This window comes from Leuresthes tenuis, unplaced genomic scaffold (genome assembly GCF_036924035.1).
Source record: "Leuresthes tenuis unplaced genomic scaffold, fLeuTen1.0.hap1 SCAF_11, whole genome shotgun sequence".
NCBI lineage: Eukaryota > Metazoa > Chordata > Actinopteri > Atheriniformes > Atherinopsidae > Leuresthes > Leuresthes tenuis.
In genome coordinates, this window is record NW_027325365.1 from 12144970 (window position 1) to 12167992 (window position 23023).

Here is a 23023-nt window from a genome sequence, read left to right on the forward strand (position 1 = left end):
ATAATGGCTTCTGCTTATTTACGCTGACAATATCCATGGGAACAGAATATTTATTACTTCACAAATGCACCCATCCACAAGCAGAAGTTCTTTGAAAAGGAACTAGGTAAGCTTATGTGTTGAAACAAATCACATGGGTATATAGTTGTCTCATCAATTATTCATTCAACTCTCACTGAAGCCCCGGAAATCCAGCGTTAAAACCACAAGTGCAAACTCTCGGGACTGAAAGTACAAAACAATCATTTTGTACTACATTAAGTGTTTTGTGAAGTCATGGCTTTTACATGATCATCCTTGTTAGTTATGTTTATTGCTGGTGATTAATAAGTAACTTTGAATCTGTAGGGAGAGGGTGTGGACATCTACTTATAGAGCAGTAAAATTACATTTGCCAGGTGTTTACGCTTCAGCCTGCTTTGCACGAAGTGACAGTGACGGCTTATTTTCTGACAAGTCACATATTCAACATCTGATCTGAACATTTTTAAGGAGAATACCATGGTAAGTTTGAGTTTGATGATTTATTTGCTCATACAATTATGAACTGATTGCTGCTACGTTGCTTTCAAACGTTTTTTTTTTTTATGTGAATGTTATCTCAAAACTCTTTGTCCTCTTCCAGCAGAGGACCACTTGACTGTTACAGAGACTTCTGGTTTTTATTTGCAGTCATGAAGTGCATCAAAAGTGTGCCTCCTGTGACTGTCTGTTTGTGCGTATTGACATCAGTGTATCCTCTGTTTTCAGGTAAGATTGAATTATCTTAAAACACTCCAATTAATGTGTTTACATAATATACATAGAGGAATATATTGTAAATACAGAAAATGTTTCTAGCACCAGCGCTACTTGGTACATTGTGTTGATGTCTTGTAGTTTTATTTTTCATTTGTCATTTTTCTTCTGTGTATCATTCCAGCTGCCTCTGCCAGTACCAGCCTGTGGGGGAAGAAGTTACGTTTTGATAGTACTCTGTGTATGTGGCAGCTGCAACCTGAGGTTGTGGTACCAGCCCTGAGTCAGCTGAGCATATGTGTGCTTTTAAGGCAAAATGTCTCTGCAAAATGGACCGGTTTTGACTATAAAGCTCCACAAGACAGACAGAGACAGCTGGGAATTGGAGGCTCAGCTAAACAGCTGGAAGTATGGCTGTTTGGGAAAAAATGGCCCCTGAAGAAGGAACTGAAACTTAATGAATGGCACTCCATTTGTCTAACTTGGTCTGGCCAAGCTCAGCGGCTAGGGATTTACATCAATGGCACCCTGCAGCTTGAGGAATCTCTGAATAAATCTACACCAAAGAAATTGACCCAGAAAGGCACTCTCACTTTGGGGGTTTCTCATTTTGTTCACAACAGTGGTGAAGTGCAGCCAGAGAGTGGTAATAACCTGCTTGGTGACATTGGCCTGTTCAGAATGTGGGGCAGAGAATTGAGTAGTGAGGAGCTGCAGGGGCTGTGCTGTGCAGAAGGGGATGTGGTGAGCTGGGATCAGCGGCAGTGGAAATATGACTGCCCTCCTGAGCCTGATGACAGCCTGCACTGTGGTAAATACACGGTAGCCTCTTTCTGTTGCTTATCATACATGTTTGGGTTTCCTCACCTGTGAACATAACACTGTAAACTGCTTTGGGAGAAAGCAAAAATTATTTGCAGGGGAATCTTTTGTGGAATTTCAAAAACATTTGCTATCTATTGCGATGAAAGCCTTTAAAAAGGATGTTTTGTTAAAGTATGTAAGAATGTGGTTACTTTCAACCTAACGTTAGTTTTATCATCTGTGCTAGGCAATAACTTTAGGTTCAAATAAGGGGTGAAAGCACATATTCTTGAGTTAAAAAATAACCCTAACTTGATCTTTGAAGGGCTGCATTGGGTTGTGGTGTCATCTCAAAGCAAGGTTTGCAGTTCAAATCTTGCCCGTGGCCTTTCTGTGTGGAGTTTCAATGTTCTCCCTGTGCATGAATTCCCTCTGGGTAACCCAGCAATCTCCCACAGTCCAAAAACATGCACATTAGGATAATTGGTGATTCTAAATGGACATGGTTAGTTTCTGTGTTGATGTACTGGTGACGTTCGGAGAGTTTCCCCTCTCTTGCCTGAGAGCAGCGGGGACAGGCTGAAGCATACGATGAAACAATTATGGAAAATTAATGAATGACCTTTGGATATTTTTCAAGTCATTTCTTCTTCTGCCTACATTTCAGCATGTTCACGCTACAAAATCAAAATGGAGGTGTTGATAGTTAATTCTACAAACCATGGAAACTACTCAGAGTCCGTTAAGGAAATCACAAGAAACTGGGTATGAAAAAAAAAAGTACAAATTCTAAAATTGGCCAATGAAATTAACTTAATGTTATTTTCATCTTTTTTCAGCTGGCGAACACTTTCCCGACCAACATTTCTGTTCAGGACATTTTTGTGTTATCCACAAGGTAAAGCAGTTGCTCTGTCATGTCTTAGGTTTCACATTTAAGGACACAATAGATAAAGACCTTACCAGGTCCTAAAATTTGGTGAGCACAGCCTCTGATGAACAGAAACACATGATATTTTGCACAGTGTCATGATTGATTTAACACAAACTAAGCCAAAACACAGAGGCAGTGTGTGAAGAACTAACTCTTACTGCTTCCATTGAATTAAGAGGTTAAGTAGCAGCCAGGTGCTGCTAATTAATGCACTTGATTAATTGATCATCAAGAGTGAACACCTCTATAAAAGCAGGAGTTTTGGCAGTTTTGTAGTCTCGAGCGTTTAGTTGTTAACAGAGGACTCATCAAGGCAGTTGCACGGCTTCCCAATAGTGGACGTCCCAGCAAGTTGACCCTGTGAACCCCCTACAAAAAACCCAAGCGCTACATTTCAGACTCTGCAGACCTCAGTCAGTATGGTAAATGTTGAAAGTTCATGACAATACAATTAGAAGAAGACTGAGCAAGTATAACCCTTTGGAAGAGTGGCAGGAAAAAAAAACATCTTCTCTCCAAAAGGGTCACGCCAGCACAGCTCAGGTTTGCAAAGTTGCACCTGAACAAACCACAAGACTTCTGGAACAATGTCCTTTGCACAAGATCAAAGTGGACCTATTTGGTCATGATGTACAGCACCAGGTTTGGAGAACGTACATCTTACCAACTGTCAAGCACAGTGATGGAGGAATTTGGTAAACCATGAACTCCTCTGTGTCCCTAAGTAGTCTTGAGTGAAATGTGAGGCCATCTGTCTGACAGCTGAAACTTCTCTTAAAATGGGTGATGCAACAGGACAATGGTCACAGCAGCAAACCTACAACAGAATGTCTGAAAAGGAAAAGAGTGTTGCAATGGTCCAGTTAAAGTCCAGACCTAAACCTTATACAAATGCTGTGGTGGGACTGTAAGAGAGTTGTGCATGAGCAAAGGTCTGCAAACCTCATTGAGAACTGAAGCCACTTTGTAAAGTAGAGTGGAGCAAAATCTCTCCACAACAATGTGAGAGACTGATAAGTATTCTATTACCTTTTCTATTATTTCAGTTGTGACTGAAAACTGTAATACATGCACAAGAAAGACATGGGCAGTATATAATCAAAAAGATTGTTGCTTCATGATAGCGCCACTGGAAAACACACCTGTCTATAATTTCTGTTATCTGTGTTTCCAAGTAGGCTAAACTGCCATGGAGTCAATAATTCTGCTGCTCTGCATGCGCAACAACCTCTGGTAAGTTTGTTTTTCCACTGTGAGAAGCAGCGTCTTTAAAGACGAACAGATTAGAGAACAAATCAAAGGGTAAACAATGGTATTTTTCAGGAAATTAATGTTGTACATTACTGAGAAAAAAATTTAATCGTTGTGTTTTTTAGGGATTGGAAAAAACACTAAACTCCACCTGTGAAAAAAAGTAAGACGAGCTCCAAACCTACAAAAAATAATTACACTTGAGGTATAGGCTGCTTGGAACACTTCAAATAAATCATCAAAAGGTTCACATATACTTGTTCTTGTGGTTTTCTCCTCCAGTTTCACTTGTGAGGTCTATGTGAACGTAAATCCTGCTGCTGATGTGAAAGTGGTTCAGTCAGACATCATTTCATTACTGACTTCGCCCTTCAATAACAACTTCCTCACCCTGACAGCTGACCCTAATAGCATCTTCATACTTCCTGTGGGTGAGTGTTTGTCACGCAATATAGTTTTATTACAAAGCAAATCCATGAAAACCAATACTGTGGTCTTAATATGGGATGTAGGTTTAACTTTACAATAACTGGAAAATGTCTGAGCTGTTCTTGTATTCTAGTGGTATGAGGCAGAAATTTAGACAAAAAACAAATTTAATTCTCAGTGGATGTTCGCAGTGATTGTTCAGTGGCTGGAGGGTAAGAATGCTGAGTGGATTAAAACAGGGACAACACAAAGGATATCTCCAATCGGAACATTTACGCATCTTTTAAAAACACCCTAAAATACTACTCATTGTAGGAGAACTGGAATATTCATGATTTGAGTTGAGACATTATGCATTTTTTTTATTTATTATTTCCTTAAACTTTTCTTCATTGAATATGCTCATTTTTTTTCCTATCTCCTCCAGAGATAACAACTCCGCTGCCCCCTGACAGCTCTGCTGTAACCACATCAGGTGAGGGTACAAAGAAAAGCAAAAGCAACGAGTCATGAAACACTGAAACTGATTGCGGTATTTTCGTTTTCTTAAGCAGCGACGCTCAGACAATCTGTGTTACTTTTTTAAACTTTTTTAAAAATGTTATTTGCAGAAACTCCAAAGCAAACTACATCAGCTCAACCTTCTACGTCAACGACCAGAGAACCCGTAGATGTCAATGATACCGCAGGTGAGTTCACACAAAGCCTCACATAAATAATCTACTCTAATGCTGGCCTACAGTGAAGCGCCACAACAAAATTATACAAATCTTTATTTTTTTTTTACATAGATCTTAGATCTTTCTGAAATAAAACAACAAACGACAAAAAAAAAGCTTACCAATGTCTTTTTGTGGAGTTTCTGTCTTCGATACATTTCAGTTTAACACTACATTCAACTAAGGGTGGCTGTGGCTCAGTGGTTAGAGTGGGTTGTCCATTAACTGGAAAGTTGGTGGTTCCCACATCCCACTCACCATTGACGCTCAGCTGTTAATGCCACAGTAGCACCCAGGGAGTGCTGTGAATAGCTGCCCGCCACTCCAGTTTATGGCATCTGTCTCAATGTGTGTGTTCAACAGGTGCCAACCTGGATGGGTTAAAAGTGGAGGAGAAATTGTGTGTGTATATCACTGCATGCATGACAATAAATCTGATCTTAATCTTAAATAAACAAAATGGCTTTTCTTACATTTACTAATGACCTGTTGATTTATGGTGGTGGAGAAGATTATTCTGTACTGGAGATCCCAGCTCTGCATTTGCAATCCTATCTCACTGAAAAATTTGACTTAGTCACGTAACTGAGAGCTAAGCACTGATGTACTGATAAAGATGATATCCTTTTTGCACCCCAACATGATTTTCAAAGTAATGTATTTCAGAAGTATGTCTCTTAGAATTCACATTCTTCCCCTGATTAAATTCGACGCAAAAGTAAAAAATGCTGTCATACTATTACTGATACTTTATTTGATGTTCAGTAGTATGATAAACTGTTGGCTTTATGGCTCTGTGATGACAAAATGTTGGCGTACAGACTCAGGCAGTGAGTGGATGTTTCAGGAACCGCTCCTAAGCGGTTTCCATCATCTTTCTGGAAGATCCTTCTCAGCACATGTTTGTCGTTTCTTAACATCCTCTGAACTTTTGCTTGGAACTTCTGGGAAACACTTTTTTCTATATTCAACTGATATGTTTGCCTTTTACTATCAGTTTTTTTCTCTCCATTTTATAGTTCGCCCAGATTTATTCTTTAGAGTTAATTTGACCCTACATGTGACGGGGAGCGTGAACAAGCCAAAGGACATCATTGAAAAATGGGTAAGAAATTCACACGAGCGCAGTGGAAAGTTGTGTATGCAAATATATTTACACCACTCCTTTTTCTCCTCTGTGGAAAAAGGTGAAAGAACAGCTTGAAGTGAATAAAACCATGGCTGTGCTGAACTTACTCATAATAGAGAATCACAATGGGTGAGCGCTGCTGAAACAGCACATTTCTTCATAATTCTTAGAAACGTGCGTTTTTTGTTGTTGTCATCATATAACAGCTATGTCTTTAACTTTTTAGGAGCATGAAGCAATACATTCATTTGATGGTGAGAATGCACTTTATTTTAGAAGCAAGTAAAAAGTTTAGAAGGTTTTGCGTATGTGGAGTTTAATTCTGGAAAAAAATACGGCTGCAACACATGTTATGTTTAAAGTTAACTCCAATATCCTTTTTTTCAGACTTCTAATGGCCAACAAAAAAAGTAGGTGGCTGCCATGGTCTTGTGCTTTGTTTCCTTGTCACCCGGGTTATCTCCTGCTTTATCTCATGTTGTTCTGCTTCTGTAGGATTTGAAAATTGGAAGAAAAAAAAAAAGAAAGATGGATTATGCTGAAATCTGTCTGTATACTGCTTAATTTAATGTGCATTAAATATTTTTTCTCAACAGCTATTTCTGCACCTTCCATGTCCAGGAATGGAACATGAACAGTGCGCCAGAAACCGAAATGTCAATTCATGCTGCCCTAACATCAAAGTATGAAAACGGGTCCATTACAATCCACCCCTTGACGGTGGATATCAAGCTAATAGGTAAGCTGTGTTTCTAATGCAAATAAAGAGACAAAGACACACTAATTGACAATATACATGTTTTTTTTTTCCTTTCAGAGACACAAAACTGTTTAGAAGAAGCAATGTCAACAATCTACGGGCCGTACATATGGCCAGAAACATTTCCGCAATCCATTCAAGTCGTGGGATGCAACAAGCCGACATCAAATAGAGCCTTTAGACTTTGGTAAGACATGGCCAGCTGTCTTTTACGCAGAGGATTTAGTGTTTGAACACAAAACCTGTATTGCTGCTTTCAAGTATTAATCAGATCTTTTGTTACAACCAGCCTGAGTCATGTTCTTGCCATCAAATTAAAGATAAGCTTATAGCTTTCATGATATAGTAATATGTCACATTTTCAGTCCTGTTTATTTCTTATTTAGAATTGTGGTTGTAAATCATATCTTGGTTTGCTGTTTAACATCTGTTTACCTTGTTAGAAAAATTAAAAAAAGGATTTTCTTTTCCCCTATTGCTTTTGCTGATGATGGTCATTTTTGCCCGAACAATTTGTTTTTTATAGCGACAGCTCAGGCAGACAAAAGGCTCCTGCAGTTGTAAAGTCCTGGCATTGCTCCCATATTGTGCACAATCTCTGACTGCACACATTTAATGCTACTGGATATCTGTCATCCTGCAGCTCAAAGAAAGGATCAATTTCCTGTGCAAATTACTAGTGTAATGAAGGGTTTCAATCTGCCAAGCAATAAATCTGATATATAGCTGTTTGTATTACTGATATTACTGTTTAACAGTAATTTAACTGTTCAGCACGAGTCTGCTATTTAACCAAATTACTGTGTATTAATAATTTAATTAATCATTTTCAAGATCTATATTGATGCTTAGGTAATCATCAGCAGTGGACTGATTATTTTATGTTATTTTTTTCCCCCCAATAATTATCTTCTCTCACCCTTGCTAGAAACCGTCAAATATATTACAACCAGAGGACATAGATAAAGTAGTTTCCTGTTTATTCTGTTTTCAGTAAGTTAAACATTGAAACTGACACAACCAGCTGGGCTGATCCTGACATGACAAACTGCGACCCACTATCAATATCTGACCTCAGCAATGTCACAGTCACACCTGGTAAGAGGACCAATCACTCCCAAACTCTTGTGCTGATTTCCTTTGCTTGAAAGCTATACAACAAGTCAGTAATAATTACTCACTGTTTTGAATTGTAGATAATGCGGCTGAAGTTGTGGACATGATTCAAAACCTTGTGGATGCTCAGTTAGGTAACAGTTATCAGCTGTCTTCCGCGGAGCTGGGATTAGTTGTGGAGAAACTAAGCGAAGTGGTTGATCTGAGCATGATCAGCCCGGATGTCGGAGCTGACGTGGTCAATATCTTTGGCGATATCCTGCTTTCTGAAACTGATGTAGCGTCAGTGGCAAACATGTAAGGAAAGGAGATGAAGTGCCTAATGTTTGCATTAAGACGTCATTAATGTCCCTGTTAATCCTTCTCTTTTTCACCCTTTGCAAAAGTCTCCTTAATCTGACAGATAGGATGGGAAACTGTATGGATTTCCAAGGTGACTCTGCAAGTATAACAGCTCCTTCACTGGCTCTCTCCATGGTCAATGTAGTGCCTGGATATTTCAATGGCCTCACCTTTGGTGTGTCTCTGTCATCTACAGTGAACCCTGAGGTGAGATGTTATGAGGATAACTATATGCTACTCTATGTGATAAAGAGGGCAGTGAATTTTTTTAATGTTTTGGGCAAAAACTTGGACATGCCATTTTTTAAATAATGAGAAACCTAAACTTAGAATTTTACAATAAAAGCTTCATGTTTGTAGTTTCTTTACAGACTGAGATTTTAAGACACAGGTTTAAGTTTTTGGGTTTTTTCAGAAAACTCTCAGGTTTTAAAGGACTTTTTTTAAACAAAGCCCTGGGCCTGAATGGGTTATGGGTAGGTGTGTCCAAACTTTTGAGTGGAACATAAAAGAATGTCCTTGTGACGCTTACGTAAATCAAATAATAGGCACACTTGACTTCTTAAAAACAATTCCAAGTGTATTAGTCTTCTTGAGTAACAATAAGCGGACATGGCCTAAAGCAGTCATGGCACATTTTTTTAACAAGAGCTGTTCGTGTGGAACACATGAGAAAACTCGGTTTCGAAGGCTTTTCAAGTATTGTGAAGTACTGAGATTCAGTGTTTCTTTTCTGTCTCAGGTTGTTGTCAACCAGAGCTTTGTGAGTGAACCACTCTCTGAGACAAATGCATCTATCTCTTTGCCTTCTCAACTCAACAACTTCTTTCCCCCCGGAGGCAGAAACACAACCCGCATCCAGTTTCAGTTTTATGGAACACAGGACCTTTTCAAGGTACTTTTGATTTAAAAAAAAAAGTTCCCCATTTGCAATCCAATGTGTCTCTCACTATCCTTTCTTCAAATAAATTTTAAAAAATAATAATTTTCTGTATCTGTCGGCTATTTTGCCTGTGTGACAATTTAAAGGGAGAACTAAAACATTTGAGGAAATGCATATCATTTTCATTCTTGCTGACAGTGAGACAATTGACAGGACTCTTAGATAAAGACTGGAAAACAAAGGGAACAGCTGTTCAGGCTCCACGTGTCCAGCTGTAAGAAACTCTGTCTCAAAGCACCTCTAAAGTGCAATGATTGTATTTAAATAAAGAAAAATAGATTTATATCTGGTTTATCTTCATGCAAGAAATGAAATGCACAATATTATAAGTAATGATAGAGGTATTAAGTGCAGGAACAATATGTGGTGATATTTTTGGCCTGGTGCAATGACTTCCTGAGGTTTCCAGACAACATACATTTTTGAACAAACAGGAAATGTTGATTCTGTTAGCTTTGGACAGTCAGACTTGTTTCCTGATTTCAGTCTTCATGTCACAATAAGCACAGACATAAGAATGATGTCAGCTGTTGGGGAATAAGCAACCACAAAATAGGTTTCATTTTTACACAAAATTTAAACAAGAAGACCTCATTACAATTATATCACACTATAAATGACGAATATGACTTGCTAAAGTAACGATCATTATATTTCTGAATGTCAGGACCCCGACATAACCAATGCAACACAGAGCAGCTTGACATTAAACTCCTATATAGTATCTGCCAGCATCAACAACAGTCATGTCATCAACCTAGAGGATCGAGTGGTGGTGACCCTAAGGCATAAGAATCCCAAACAGGTGACAAATTCATGCTCTCACTGTGGGCTAAAACAAAGCTTTTTTTGTGTGTGTGATTCTGCACTAACACATCATTTTCCCATGTTCACAGCCAGGAGACAGTGTTCAGTGTATGTTTTGGGATTTCCAGAAGCACGGTGTGTTGATCCTTTCTTAGTATCTTCTATGTGTAAAGTTGGATTTAGATCATTTTCTGTAACTGAGCCTCATTGTTCAGGCACCGGTGTGATTCATAAAGGCTCTTCAACGCAGGACGCGAAGGCCTGTTGATATCCTATTTGATTAAAATAAAAAAATTGTGTGTGTGTGTGTGTGTGTGTCAGGTGGACAGGGTGGCTGGAACAGCAGTGGCTGCGAAACCCGAAGTATTTCACCCTATCAGACCAGCTGTCTATGTGATCATCTCACACATTTTGCTGTCCTCCTGGTGAGTCATTCGGGTGCTTCTTATCATTTAATCAAGGGATCAGACTCCCACAAGCACCAACATACTGTGTGCAATCTGTTCAGTTACTGGCTGCTTGCATCTCTTTCTGCCAACGACAGCAGATGCTGACTATGTTTGAACATTTTTCCCCATTATATTATATACGCTTTAACATAATCAATTGCTGCTTTTCATATCGTATACTCGTTACCCCAAAAAAGGAATGCTGATGAATGCAATGTTAAAAAATGTGTTGTGTTCCAGGATGTTTCCGGAGGCCCCATCAGTGAATCTGACAATCAGATTCTGACAATGATCTCTTATCTTGGTTGTGGTATATCTGCCATCTTTCTGGGACTCACTCTGCTCACTTACCTTTTTTTTGAGTAAGTCTCTTACTGAAGCGCCATATTCTTTATTGTCACATTACATTATATTCATTTTGCCACAAAATGACTCTTATCGCGCTGACTAGCTATGACGAGGAGGAGGCAGACTAGGCATAGGTGAAGACTGTCGATACAACTTGTGTTCATTTCTTATACATACATTTTACAGCATGTCACTTTTGCATCAGACATGTATTTTGTCACTATTTTCTCAACCTAAGTAGGTCTATGTTGCTTTGCATACATGGTCAATGCTGCTGTCAGTTGAGTCCTTTGGGAGATGTTGCAGGCTTATGTAATAGCTTTTGTTTGTGCTTTTAAACCAGTAGTAGTAGTAGAGTATTTTTTTAATTTGATTTTTATTAGTTGGTATTTTGGGATTAGATGGCTAGAGTCCCATCTCATGACCACAATGATACATTGACCAGCCACCCAGCATAAAGTGATGCAGTGCAACACAGACGAGCTTTGGTTGAGAAAATGGTTGCAAAAAAAATAAATTTAAAGTGACTGTTTCAAGAGAGATATGGGGTAAAATGTATCATATGCAGCATTGGCTCAAACCATTATGAAATCTTTGAGGTTTGAGTGTTGGAGTCTTAGATTCTGTAGCACCCTCATGTAACTGACTATAACATAACATGTAACTGACTATTTTTATACAATAAAATTTCCTCCTCCACCAGATAGTTTTAGACCACCTTTTTAGAGCCCAGGTGCTTCTTTTGGGCTTGATTTTGAAGATCTGTTTTTTGTTAAAGTCATCAGACCTGGCAACACTGGATAGTGTTTTAACAGTAATTTACAATGACTGCTGTCACTGCACTTTGAATTGCCTTGTGTACGAATTGTATCTACAAACTTGCCTTGCCTTGTCTTGCCTATCCTCTCTCCGGCTTAACCTCTAGGAATCAGTAACTGTAACATACTTAATTCTTAGCAGTTTATTCCTGATCTTTGAGATAGCAGTGCCACCAAACAAACCCAAGTTCCACTTGTCAGTTGTTCATTGATCTTCTAATTCCAAAAGTTGTAATCCTGTGGGAGTGAAATACTAAGCCTTCTAAACACCCTCTGTCCTGCAGAGAGAGTTAATCTTCCAAACAGTAATCTTTCTCTCTCCTACACTAGGAAACTGCGTCAGGACTATCCATCTAAGATACTCATCAACCTGTCAGCTGCACTGCTGGGGTTAAACATGATCTTTCTTCTCAACTCTTGGCTCTCATCCTTCTCTAACTATGGCCTATGCATCACCACCGCTGCATCCCTCCACTATTTCCTGCTGGCCTCCTTCACCTGGATGGGCCTGGAGGCGGTACACATGTACTTTGCACTGGTCAAGGTGTTCAACACCTACGTGCACTATTATATCCTCAAGTTTTGTGCAGTAGGATGGGGTAAAAGTGAACTTTTTATATATATATATTTTTTTTTTCATATGGAATCATATTTCAGTTTGATTTATAAAACACTATTCTGTAACATGAATAATCTCAAGGAACTTAATATGCTCTAGTATGGTCAGGATCTAACATTATTATTGAGAGAAACCCAACAGTTTCCCCATGTCCTTGGCAAAGGTCAAATGATAAAAGTATTTTAGCATTAACTATGAACTTTCTTAACCCTAACCAGTTTGTTACGTCTTAAACCCAACCAGAAAGTGAGAAAAGTGTTTCAGTAAAGTGAGAAAGCCACTGGCACCTCCACACTCAAGTAGTATTTCACTTCTGCCACTTGTAGGGGGAACGTCAAACTTAAAAAGGATGAAATTATTTTATTTAGAAATTTTTTTTTGTCACTGGAGAGTTATTAGTTTGTTTGAAATTGTTTGAAGATTAACGGTATGCAGTGAGAAAAGCATAAATCTGTACATTTTGTGGTCTCACAGGTATTCCTTTGGTAATTGTCAGCTTGGTGCTGGCTATAGATAAAGATGCTTATGGGAGCTTGGGCCCAGAAGATGCTGCATTGGGCTTGCAGTCCACTGGCCAGTTGTAAGTTCATCCCTACTTGGCTATAATTGAAATAAATTCTGATTTGTGTGGAGAAGTGGTTAAACACACAGTTTTCATATTTAGTTTTCTGATGAATAAATGCAACTTTTTTCGATAGCAGCTTGGATAAGGAAATAATTTGCTCACAATTATCATAAACCATATGATGGCCCCTCCTCTCCTCCCTTTTTACTCCCACAGCTGCTGGCTGAAGATCGGTGTTTCCTTCTACGTCACAGTGCTGGCATTTGTTTGTGTGATTCTGTTGTGCAACATGTCTGTGTTCGTCGTGGTTCTGATCCAGATCAAGCGCATGGGGGCCAACAAACAGACAGCAAACAGCCGCACCTCTCAGCAGGACTTGAGAGCAGTTGTCAGTCTCACTGTCCTGTTGGGCTTGACGTGGTCAATAGGCTTTTTTTCATTTGGGGCTGGCAAAGTAGTCATGTTGTATGTGTTTTCAATCTGCAATAGCACACAAGGTAAATAAATTCTATAGCTGATTACAAACACTTTAAAAATCACTTTATTGGAATTTGTCATTCTCTGATTCTCTTCTTTTGTCACCATGTATTTATAGTTTTTTTTTGGTCCTGGGGTGTGTACGAACTATGCTTTTTTTATTTTGTCCTAGGGCTTTTTGTGTTTTTGTTCCACTGTGCGATGAAGGAAAATGTGAGGAAACAGTGGAGAATCCATTTGTGCGGTGGATGTTTCAGACTCGGTGATAACTCGGGTAATTTGCTGCATGCTGCTTGTTTTCCTGCTGCAGTATGATGACCACATGCATGTATTTTCACTGTGGGTGATCCAATATTTTCTCTTTTTTGTCCCTGTGTTCAGACTGGAGCCGCTCTGTGACAGTGGGTGACCGCTTGAAAAAGGACAATTTTAGTAACTCAGATTCAGTTGCCTCTGACAACATCTCCTCCTTCAGGTCTCTGACTCGCAACTCCACCAGGAGACAGTAATGAGTCTCTAAATGAGCTTTTCTGTACCAATTTAAAAGGTTCATTGACAAGTGCCAAACACAAATACAGTGTTGCTTTTATCAGATCACAGTTTAATAGTTTTATATCTGAGAAACTGTGCAGTCTGCGTTTTCTTCAGATCATAAAAACATGCTTCCTGTGAAGACATTTCTTAAAGGTGTCCCTGATTAAATTAATTAGATTTTGATTTCAAAATAATTCTGAAAGATTTACATTTTCTGTGATTTTACATTTTCAATCTTACATCACTCTTTGTTTGAAAAACAATCACATCTGGGAACTGGGGAAGTTAAATTTTGGGGAAAAGTTGTGATCTTGACATGTTTGTGGATTGTTTTTGTCTATAAGTGAAGATTTTAAACCAACAAGATCTGATATTCTGTGAATGTGAACCAAATAAAGTCATCCATATTGTGTGGAAAATATTGGTAGATTGAAATATTATCCTTATTATCTGTGGAAAGAATACAGATTTTCTTATTTCACTTTAATTTTCACTTCAATTTTTTTTAGAATTTCATTTATTTTATTTAGACTTTCAAAGATGAAGTTGCAATGCAGACATTTTCTGAGGATTTTTCAAGTTTAAGTTGAAGTTCTGTCAAAGACATTTCTATGAAACATACATACATTTAATCAGCTACTTTTAAAAGTTTAGAAGAATGTAATCTTAGAAACAAATTTAGCCCCACAGTGAATTATTGCAGCTGGTTTAAAAGGAACCACAAGTCAGCTGCAGACACCATAATGGCAACGGGCTCTTCAGATAGAGAGATTCAATAGACTTAAAAACAAAATGAGCATAATGTAAATTATGTTGAGTTTTTAGAAAATCTAATACTGCTTCATCAGAGCGGCTTTGAAACTGTGTGTAACTTCTTGACAGTTTGACTGAGGAATGTTTTCAAAGAGTCCTCACTTAGTTTCTGGAGGAACTTGCCGGTTAACATTCTGATCATAGCTTCCACCCTCCCAGCCTAAAGCATGCAGTAACTTCGGAGGCTCTGTGAAGGAAACATTCTCCTTGTAGAAGAAAGAAAGCAAAAACTACGAAGGTTGATTCTTTAACTGAAGCCAAGAGAGCTTTTTTTTCCCAACAATTTCGGCTGCTAAGCTTTTTTTGTTTGACAAACCAGTCAATGCAAGATTGTACTCCCTGGTCACCTTCGGTCAATCATCAGGCCAGGTAAGAGAAGCAAGTTGCTTATATGGAAGTTAACAAGTTGAAAATCATTTGTTTGTACACTGAGCAACTTTTTTTTTATAGTTTTAAGTTAAGGTTATTGGGTATATAAATGCATTTCAGCGCAGTTCACATCATATTGTGTGTGTAGACAATTTTTCTTCACCAACAGAAAAGTTGAAAAACGCTGAAAAATTTATTTTACATTTAAACCTTCAAACCAAAGTTGTGACATTAAGGTTTATGTTGTATTTTTTGACGGTAAATACATAAAAAATAACAACTCTTTTGCCACATGCACTTTAGTTTACAATTATGAGTCATGATTAATTGCACAGAAAGGACACTCTCCAGCATTTTCTAATGATTCTGTATGACCTTGTTTTCAGTGTCAGCTGACCGATGGAGGAAAGAATGAGCAGTCCAACAGCTGTAAAGGTGGAGGGGCATTCTCAGAGTGTCCTCCTGACTTACTTCCAGGGAGATATTAACAGCATGGTGGATGCTCACTTCACGCGTGCTCTCAGCAAAGTCTGTAAGGCAAAGGAACCAGCAGGAAAGACAAAGAAAATCCGTAAAACTATTAAAACAGGTGAGCAGAATCGACATCATGTCACCTGACAACAAATATGACGAACTGTCAGCTTATCCTCACTGCATGGTTTCTTTCTTTTCCTCTGCAGAGGATGGGAGAGCCTGTCAAGGCGGTGCTGCCGTGTGTTTCTCTGAGTCACAGGACCCCTCTGTAGCGGGACGTATCCTGGCCCTCAGCTCCACAGCCGAGACTCCTGGCTCCTGGCACTCGTTCACTAGCAGAACGGGAGAGGCTGCAGGGCTGTCGAACATTATGTGCTCTCTGTCCTCAGGGGAGTTGAGTCTCACCGGACAACAATACGCCACATCCCTCCTCAACCTGCTGCATAGTGACCGGCCTGAGATGGGACCCAGCACAGTTTCCAACTCTAGGCCAGAACCACCACCCAGCTGGGCAGTGCCTCAGGGGTACAGAGAGTCTGCCGACCCTCCCGTGGGCTTTGAGACTGGTAATACTGCAGCTGCAATGCATCATCTCTACAAAAACCCCAAACTAGTATCGTTGCTGTTCAGATCTAGAGACACCTTCAGTTGACAAAATTCTGAATCATATTTAGAACATTTTTGTTGTATAAAAGTGAATTTATAATGAAATTTCATCATAATCAGTTATTAAGAACTTTTTGATTACTGTGATGATGAACACCATTAGATACCTGTGAATTTTCTGTGAATACACTCCATTTGCTTTTTTAAGTAAATCGTAATTGTTACAGGAGAAATTTTTGTTTTAAAGTTGTAAATGGCAATGGGCAATAAATAATGCCTCATAGTGTCATCAGTCAGCGAGAGCTACAGCATGAGGTTGTATGACCTCAGTCACATTGATATTAACACTAGTTTTAAACATTTTAAACATGATTATGCATTCATACACGTGATTTGAAGATACCAGACTGATATTTGTTGTGTGCATTTGGATTATTCATTCATTAAGTGGTCAGTGTGCAGGTTTGTAATATGCAGTAACTAACAATTTCACAACAGACAAACTATCATTGTCAAATCCTGTGCGGGGTTGTTTTGGTACTTCTTGGTAGGTATTGTTGATGATATGTTAATGACTTCCTGATTTCTTGGTAACAGCAATTTTCCCAACCTTGCGATGACAAATAGCACTGTGTGGCAAAAGTGATAACATACAGTCATAAGAACTTATTTCAACTTGGTTATGTTCACTTAGAATAGCTGTTTGACACTGCTTTGTGTTTGTCTCCTCTTTGTTAGGGCGGCATATGGAGAAAAAGGACTTATACTGGTACTGAGGAGAAAACAGCATGGGAAGAGGGCAAATTCAAGAAACCCACGTGTCTTTCTGTTAGCTAAATTGGTCGTGTTTTTTTATCTCATCAGACTGACTCTGGATGTCTTTTTGAAATACAGTAAGAAGAAAGAGTTTTTCCATTCCTGCGCTCTCTATTCCTCAGTAAAAATGACCTCAGCACCTTAGTGTGCACAGACTGGAACAACCTCTCTGAAAGGGAACAATCACTGACAAACCAGTTCTTCAACTCTACCATTCCTCATGTAAATCTCAGAGCAGAGTAACTGTTGTTGCTCCCTTTATGATTTGAAGGGCATTTTTTCTGGGTTCACATCCAACATTGTGAGCCTCTTCAACGTGCAAATATTTACACGAGGATATCTTGTTATATGTGCACAATGTCAAAGGGATAGTCATGCTTTGTTTATATTCTAGTAGAAAATAAGTGGTTGGTACTGTAAAAAAGTTATCAAGGTATTACATATATGTATGTATAACAACAAATATGAGATGAGTCAGTGTAAACAAAATTAGCTACTTATATTCATGCATGCCTTAAAAGTCTAAAATGACCTTCTGAGTCCAGATAATGAAGTGGAGACAGCAAATGATCTAAATTGAACAATACTGACTCCTGCTGGCATATTTAATAACACAGTCTCTGTGATGTAGATGATTTTTTACAATACACAGACAGACAAGGTAAGCATAGTAATGCAGTGGTCAGTATTGCTGCATCAGAGCAGGAAGGTTCTGGATTCAAACCTGCTGGTGAACTAAGGCCTTTAAGTTTGGTGTTTGAATTGTCTCCAGGTGTCTACATGAATATTACCTGAGTTTTGCAGCTTTCTCACTCAGTTAAACAACATGCTAGTTGCTGAAAGAGTCCATATGAGGTGGACTTTTGATACTTTGAGGATGTTGCTAATACCAGCAAATATTCTCCATAGTAACTTGGAGAATTTTAGTAACATATTATTGGTATTATTATCATAATTCAATATTAGTAAAGGTGTGAATATAAAAGTTTTAACTGAAACACACGTGTGAGTGGTAAGGCTAATTTTATTAAAGTAACTTAATATCTTCTTCCACTCTGCCAACGAGTTATATGGACCATTAGTTTATGAAATCCAAATGTGTTTAATACTAAGTGTACAGCATTATTGATATTTTCATAAACTTAACAGTTATAATGTTCACAGGTTCTGAAGAAACAGTTAGTCCTGCACTGCAAAAGTATGTTCTCTATATCTTTAAGTATTTCTTTGAGAGAAAGATTTCTTGAATAAAAACTTATAGTAAAAATGTTTTCTGATTTAAAAAAAAAGCTGATTAAAGTCTCTGTTTTTAATACATTATTGTTGTATTCCTTCCTGTAAGCATTAAAATCACATCTTAGGCTATAGCTTTATTCTGAATTGTTGTTTTATTCTGTAAATTGAGTCTCTACTCTGAGTGAGATACAGCTAAAATGTAAATCTGTGCTTTTTGTACAGGTGCACTGAGAACTGTTGGGAACATTTCAGGTCCAGTAAGGTGCACGAGTTATCAGTAAATCTTTGAATGGATTATCACTGATATTTATCAGCTAGAATATCAAGCAGAGAAGAGCTTAACATAAAACGCTGTACAGTTTGTTTATCACTGCCTCTCATTTTCTCAGCTTTAATCACCAGTTTGGCATTTAGTATAATTAAAATGTTAGCATAGCCAAGTTGATTTTTAATGGCACGGGAAATGTTGGCCACAGTCTTGAACAACATCATCATTCAAATAAATGAGCCATTTAAAAAAGGAATAAAATTGGAAAATTCTGAAAAATCAATCTACAAGCAAAATAGTTAACAAATAAAAAAAGATCAAATGGAGAGCAATCAAAAAATATGAGTGGTGAGGTGATTGACCTAAGAGATTGATGGTCCACCAGATTTACAATTCAGGGTGGAGACATAGCGTTGCACCCAGTGCACCTTTTTCCCAGCAGATATTCTAACATGTCTTTGCAAAAAAGGCAAAGGTGTATTAATGATGGCTGCATTCCACTAGCATGAAGGTCCTGCTGCTGTGCATGTTGGTTTGTGTTTAATATTTGCTGAGGCACAAAAAAAATTAAACAGATAATTTATAACTGTCCATCCATTTTCTAAGCCCCGCTCTATCCAATTCAGGGTGACTGGAGTCTACAGTCACCAATCCATCACAAGGCCACACAGAGAGAAACAACCACTCAAGCTCAGACTCATGTTTACCCCCGGGATAAATTTAGATTAAACAATTTACCTTACACGCATGTTTTTAGACTGTGAAAGGAAGCCAGAGTACCGGAGAGAACCCATGCATGCACTGGGAGAACATGCAAACTTCACAAAGAAGCTCGGATTTGAAGAAGGAACCTTCCCGCTGTGAAGTGACACTTCTAATCACCACAACACCGTGCAGCCCACCCACATTTATATTATTCATTCAACTTGTCCCTTTTTATGCCATGATACGAGTGAAAAAGGGTCTGTTGAGGCTGTATTTGTCTTCATTAAAGTGGCAAGCTAACCTGTAGACGCAGCCATTGCTGGATCCCTGGAGATTTGTGTGCTTGCAAAAAGGAAAATGACTTGTGTCACATTGTTAACATGTACTGACAGCCAGCTGCTTTTATTTATCTCTCTCATCGTCATGACATCCATATATCAGTGTCAGTTCACCATTTGTGGTCACAGATGGAGGACTAGCATTCTCCACATGCTGAGGGTGGATTAATGATGGTGCTGTGTTAATATTAGCTTCTTCCCATCTGGTGCTGCCTGTATTGCCCATGGATGGGTTACAAAATGGGCTTTGTGGGCACTGTGAGGTTTATGCTCCCTGAGCCAGTTGTGGATTTTGGTTGATGATGAGATGTCCAGCTCTCTGGACCCAGGAGTCCAACATCTCAAAACCAGCTCAGAGCACAATCCTATGGCTGTATTGAAAAGAAGACAATGATACTAAAACGTGAAAATAATGTGGATACAAAACATATTGGTCGTCCAATTCAGTACAAAAGCTAATGTGCACATGATAACTCAGGTCAATATATAATTTGAGACATGGTTGACAAGTTTGTGTTGGTCTGTGATAATTGCATTTTTCAGCCTGTCCACAATACCGCTTTCCAATTTTCCAGATAAAAGGCCGGCTGGGTAATTGCTGACTGAGTCAGTCAACTCACTAAGACCTTGTCTGTGCCTTTGTCATCGACTTGAATGGTCCAAAGGGAGGTTAGAGCAACTTAAATCATGCAATATGATGACTTATGTCCTTATCTCTAGCTGTCCTTGCTACATTTTGACCAGCTGTCTTGGTTATCTGCATGCAAACTTGTTTTGAATTATCTCATTAAAGCTTTGGTGCATTTTCCAGTTAACTGTTTCGCTCAGTCTTTTGCCAAATTGTTTATGTCACCAGTCTGGTATAGATTTTCATGTCCAACTTATTTATTTCCTACACAAACAGCAGCTATCATGAAGAGTGTCCAGAATCATCTGCCTCTGTCCAACCTGACAGCGAGGAGCGTTAACACTTCCTGTTTGTGTGTTTTTGTTTCAGAAACATTTAGCTTTTTCCTGATTAACTTACAATGTCAAATTGTCTTTCTGGCTCACCAGCACTCAGACTATATGCCTGATGAGTCATGAAGAGTCACTTGAGCAACAAGGACTTTGCAGTTTACCACGCATTACATCTACGAAAGAGAGGTTCTGGTCCAGAGAAAAAAAGAGAGAAAAAAAAGGAGAAAAATAAATCTAAATTCAACTATTGAAAGAAGTGGCATAAAGTAATGAGTAGATCATGACCCTTCACTGGGTCCTCTTGACTTTCGTGATCCCAGTAGAGTTTTGCCACGAAGATACTGGCCTTTTTTGTTTTGAATAAAATATCGCAACAAATATCGGACCAGTGAATACTTTTGTTTTTATTGAAATAATAATGGTGTCTTCATGACAACTGTACCTATATATCTAAAGGTTTAATATGCAAAACTAAGATTTTTAGCACAGGAACGTTGCAACAATGCAGCTTTGCCGGCAGCACCGTTCTCAGCCAAATTCTCTTGAAGCTGTGATGTATGAAGAGAGACAAACATTTGTTTTTTGCTTTTTGCTTTGTTCTGAATTCTTTGTTGCACTTTTGTATTAATTTCACCTGCTGCTCTCTTTTTCATTTAAACAGTACTTAAACACTGAGCAGTAAATAGAATTTAAAAGTCAGCGATGACATGTTTGTGTGCACTAAACTTGACTTAAAAGTAAGAGGTAGGTTGGATAATTTGTAATTATGAATAATTCATCTAAAGGTTTTATATTCTTCCATCATTAAGAAAGCTGCTCATTTAAAATGAATGTGTATCAAATGGCAACATGTAGAAACATGAATTTCAGTAATGACACTATTCATATGGTAATTTTTCATTTGCCTTTCAAATTTGAGATGGTATTTGATATACTATTTTCATTTAGATATTATAATTAACGAGCAAAATGAACAGAACAGAACTTCCTTAGTCTCTCAGACAGACTGTCAGTTCGATAAAGATATCAAAAGGCATATTCTCGCACAGAAGTAGCACAAAAAGTTTCTTTGCAGGTTTTTCATTAATATTAAGATTAAAATTTCAAGTAGGAGAGGCTGTTATCTATCTTTTCTTTTACTCTCCATCCCATTCCCCAGTACCAGCCTCTATCTTTTTATTTACTAATTTTTATTTGCTATTCATTAATAATCGTTCTTGTGAACATTATACAAACAGTATTCAAACAGTTTTCCTCCCTATTTGTTGGCATAATGTAATGTTTTCATTGAACGGACTGAGTTATTAGCATGTGATAAAATTAGAATTAGCAAAATCATCTTTCAAATTTTCTTTTAATTTCACTCTTTTTTCTCTTTACAGCACAACGTGGACATTTAAAGTTTAATTTCAATAAAGATTCTTCAATCTCATAATTGTAACCAATTATGTAATTTTTCGCCCCTTTTAAATAGACCCACTGACAGGAGTGATTCTCATTTGTAGGGTAGCCTGTCTTATCTGTTTTTTTGTATATATCTCATATACAAATCATCAATATCATAAATATATTATATACAAATATAATACATATCATATAAATCACCATGAACATAATCATACAATATTTGCAACAGTCAAAGTGTAAGTCTGGTTACTTTGAACTTGAAGAGATATTTGTAATGTGATGTCTTCGTTGTCTTCATTACTTTGTTTTCATAGTCATGCTTGATATAAAGGAACAAAAATATCATGTACTAATGCTTCATTGCTCAGTGCAAATAAGGGTGCAGCTGTTGTGGATTTAGGGGATTCTTGTTAATATCTTCTTGTCATATTAAAAAAATTCAATAGGCAGAAGAAGCTCAGCAGGTGGGGAGAAGGAACAGCAGGCAAACTGTTTCTCTCTAGGAGGCAAAAGTGTAGACAGCAGCCATACAGACAAGAAACCGTAATCCTTCTTCTTCCCATGTGCCAGACATAGTTAGACTGATCTAAGGTACATTTTTGAGAGAGAGGAGTGAGGAAACAGGTGAGGTAGTGGGCCTGAAGCAGTTACTGTCCATTGAGCTTTCAACAACCTGTGATGCTGCCTACAAAGCAAAAAGAGGTAAAATTGAATCATCATGGCTGCTGCAGGTAGGTTCCAACAGGCACCAGTGACCACATCAGGATTTACAGATATCTCCCTGTTACAGCAGTGTCAAAGAGCAGAATGACGTCAGCTCCTCTGGTTATATATCAACCGTGAACTCACGTGAAGACAACCATGACTATCTATTTTGTTTCCAACTTTAATGAAAAACTGATGAAATTGGAGAACAGAACATCCCAAGGTTTCTAGCCCTAATTTAAAATATATGGTAGTTCATACAATACATAAATTAAAAGTAATAATTTAATCATTTTTGAAAAATATCAACTGCAGCTGACTTAGAATAATACAAAAACACCAGAATTGTCCTTTTAGTCTATTGTGGGGTCAGTTTATTGAATGGGGCGATGTGCAGAAAAGAACATGCTGAAGCGGTGTGAAACTTTCTCAGAGATGACTTTCTTTGTGCTCGGCTGAGCCTGTTTCCTGCATGCTAAACACAGCGGCAGTCTGCTACAAAAAGCAGCTGTGAATTGGAAATGCACAGCTTAGCAAAATCATG

The 23023-nt window shown here is 38.2% G+C and overlaps 2 protein-coding genes across 2 annotated transcripts; both read left to right on the forward strand.

The window, feature by feature from the left end:
• The first annotated feature begins 6601 nt into the window (after positions 1-6601).
• On the forward strand, positions 6602-13834 carry adgrg4a (adhesion G protein-coupled receptor G4a). Its single transcript, XM_072395282.1, has 15 exons — positions 6602-6743; positions 6822-6951; positions 7759-7862; positions 7961-8177; positions 8267-8429; positions 8965-9117; positions 9833-9970; positions 10062-10107; positions 10294-10397; positions 10662-10783; positions 11918-12186; positions 12681-12786; positions 12988-13268; positions 13421-13522; positions 13630-13834. The coding sequence occupies exons 1-15, from the start codon at positions 6635-6637 to the stop codon at positions 13755-13757; spliced, it is 2172 nt and encodes a 723-aa protein (XP_072251383.1). The 5' UTR covers positions 6602-6634; the 3' UTR covers positions 13758-13834.
• Positions 13835-14745: 911 nt separating this feature from the next.
• On the forward strand, positions 14746-16942 carry LOC140318590 (uncharacterized). The gene is made up of 4 exons (XM_072396408.1): positions 14746-14964; positions 15351-15553; positions 15645-16004; positions 16783-16942. The coding sequence occupies exons 2-4, from the start codon at positions 15364-15366 to the stop codon at positions 16818-16820; spliced, it is 588 nt and encodes a 195-aa protein (XP_072252509.1). The 5' UTR covers positions 14746-14964; positions 15351-15363; the 3' UTR covers positions 16821-16942.
• Positions 16943-23023: the final 6081 nt, after the last annotated feature.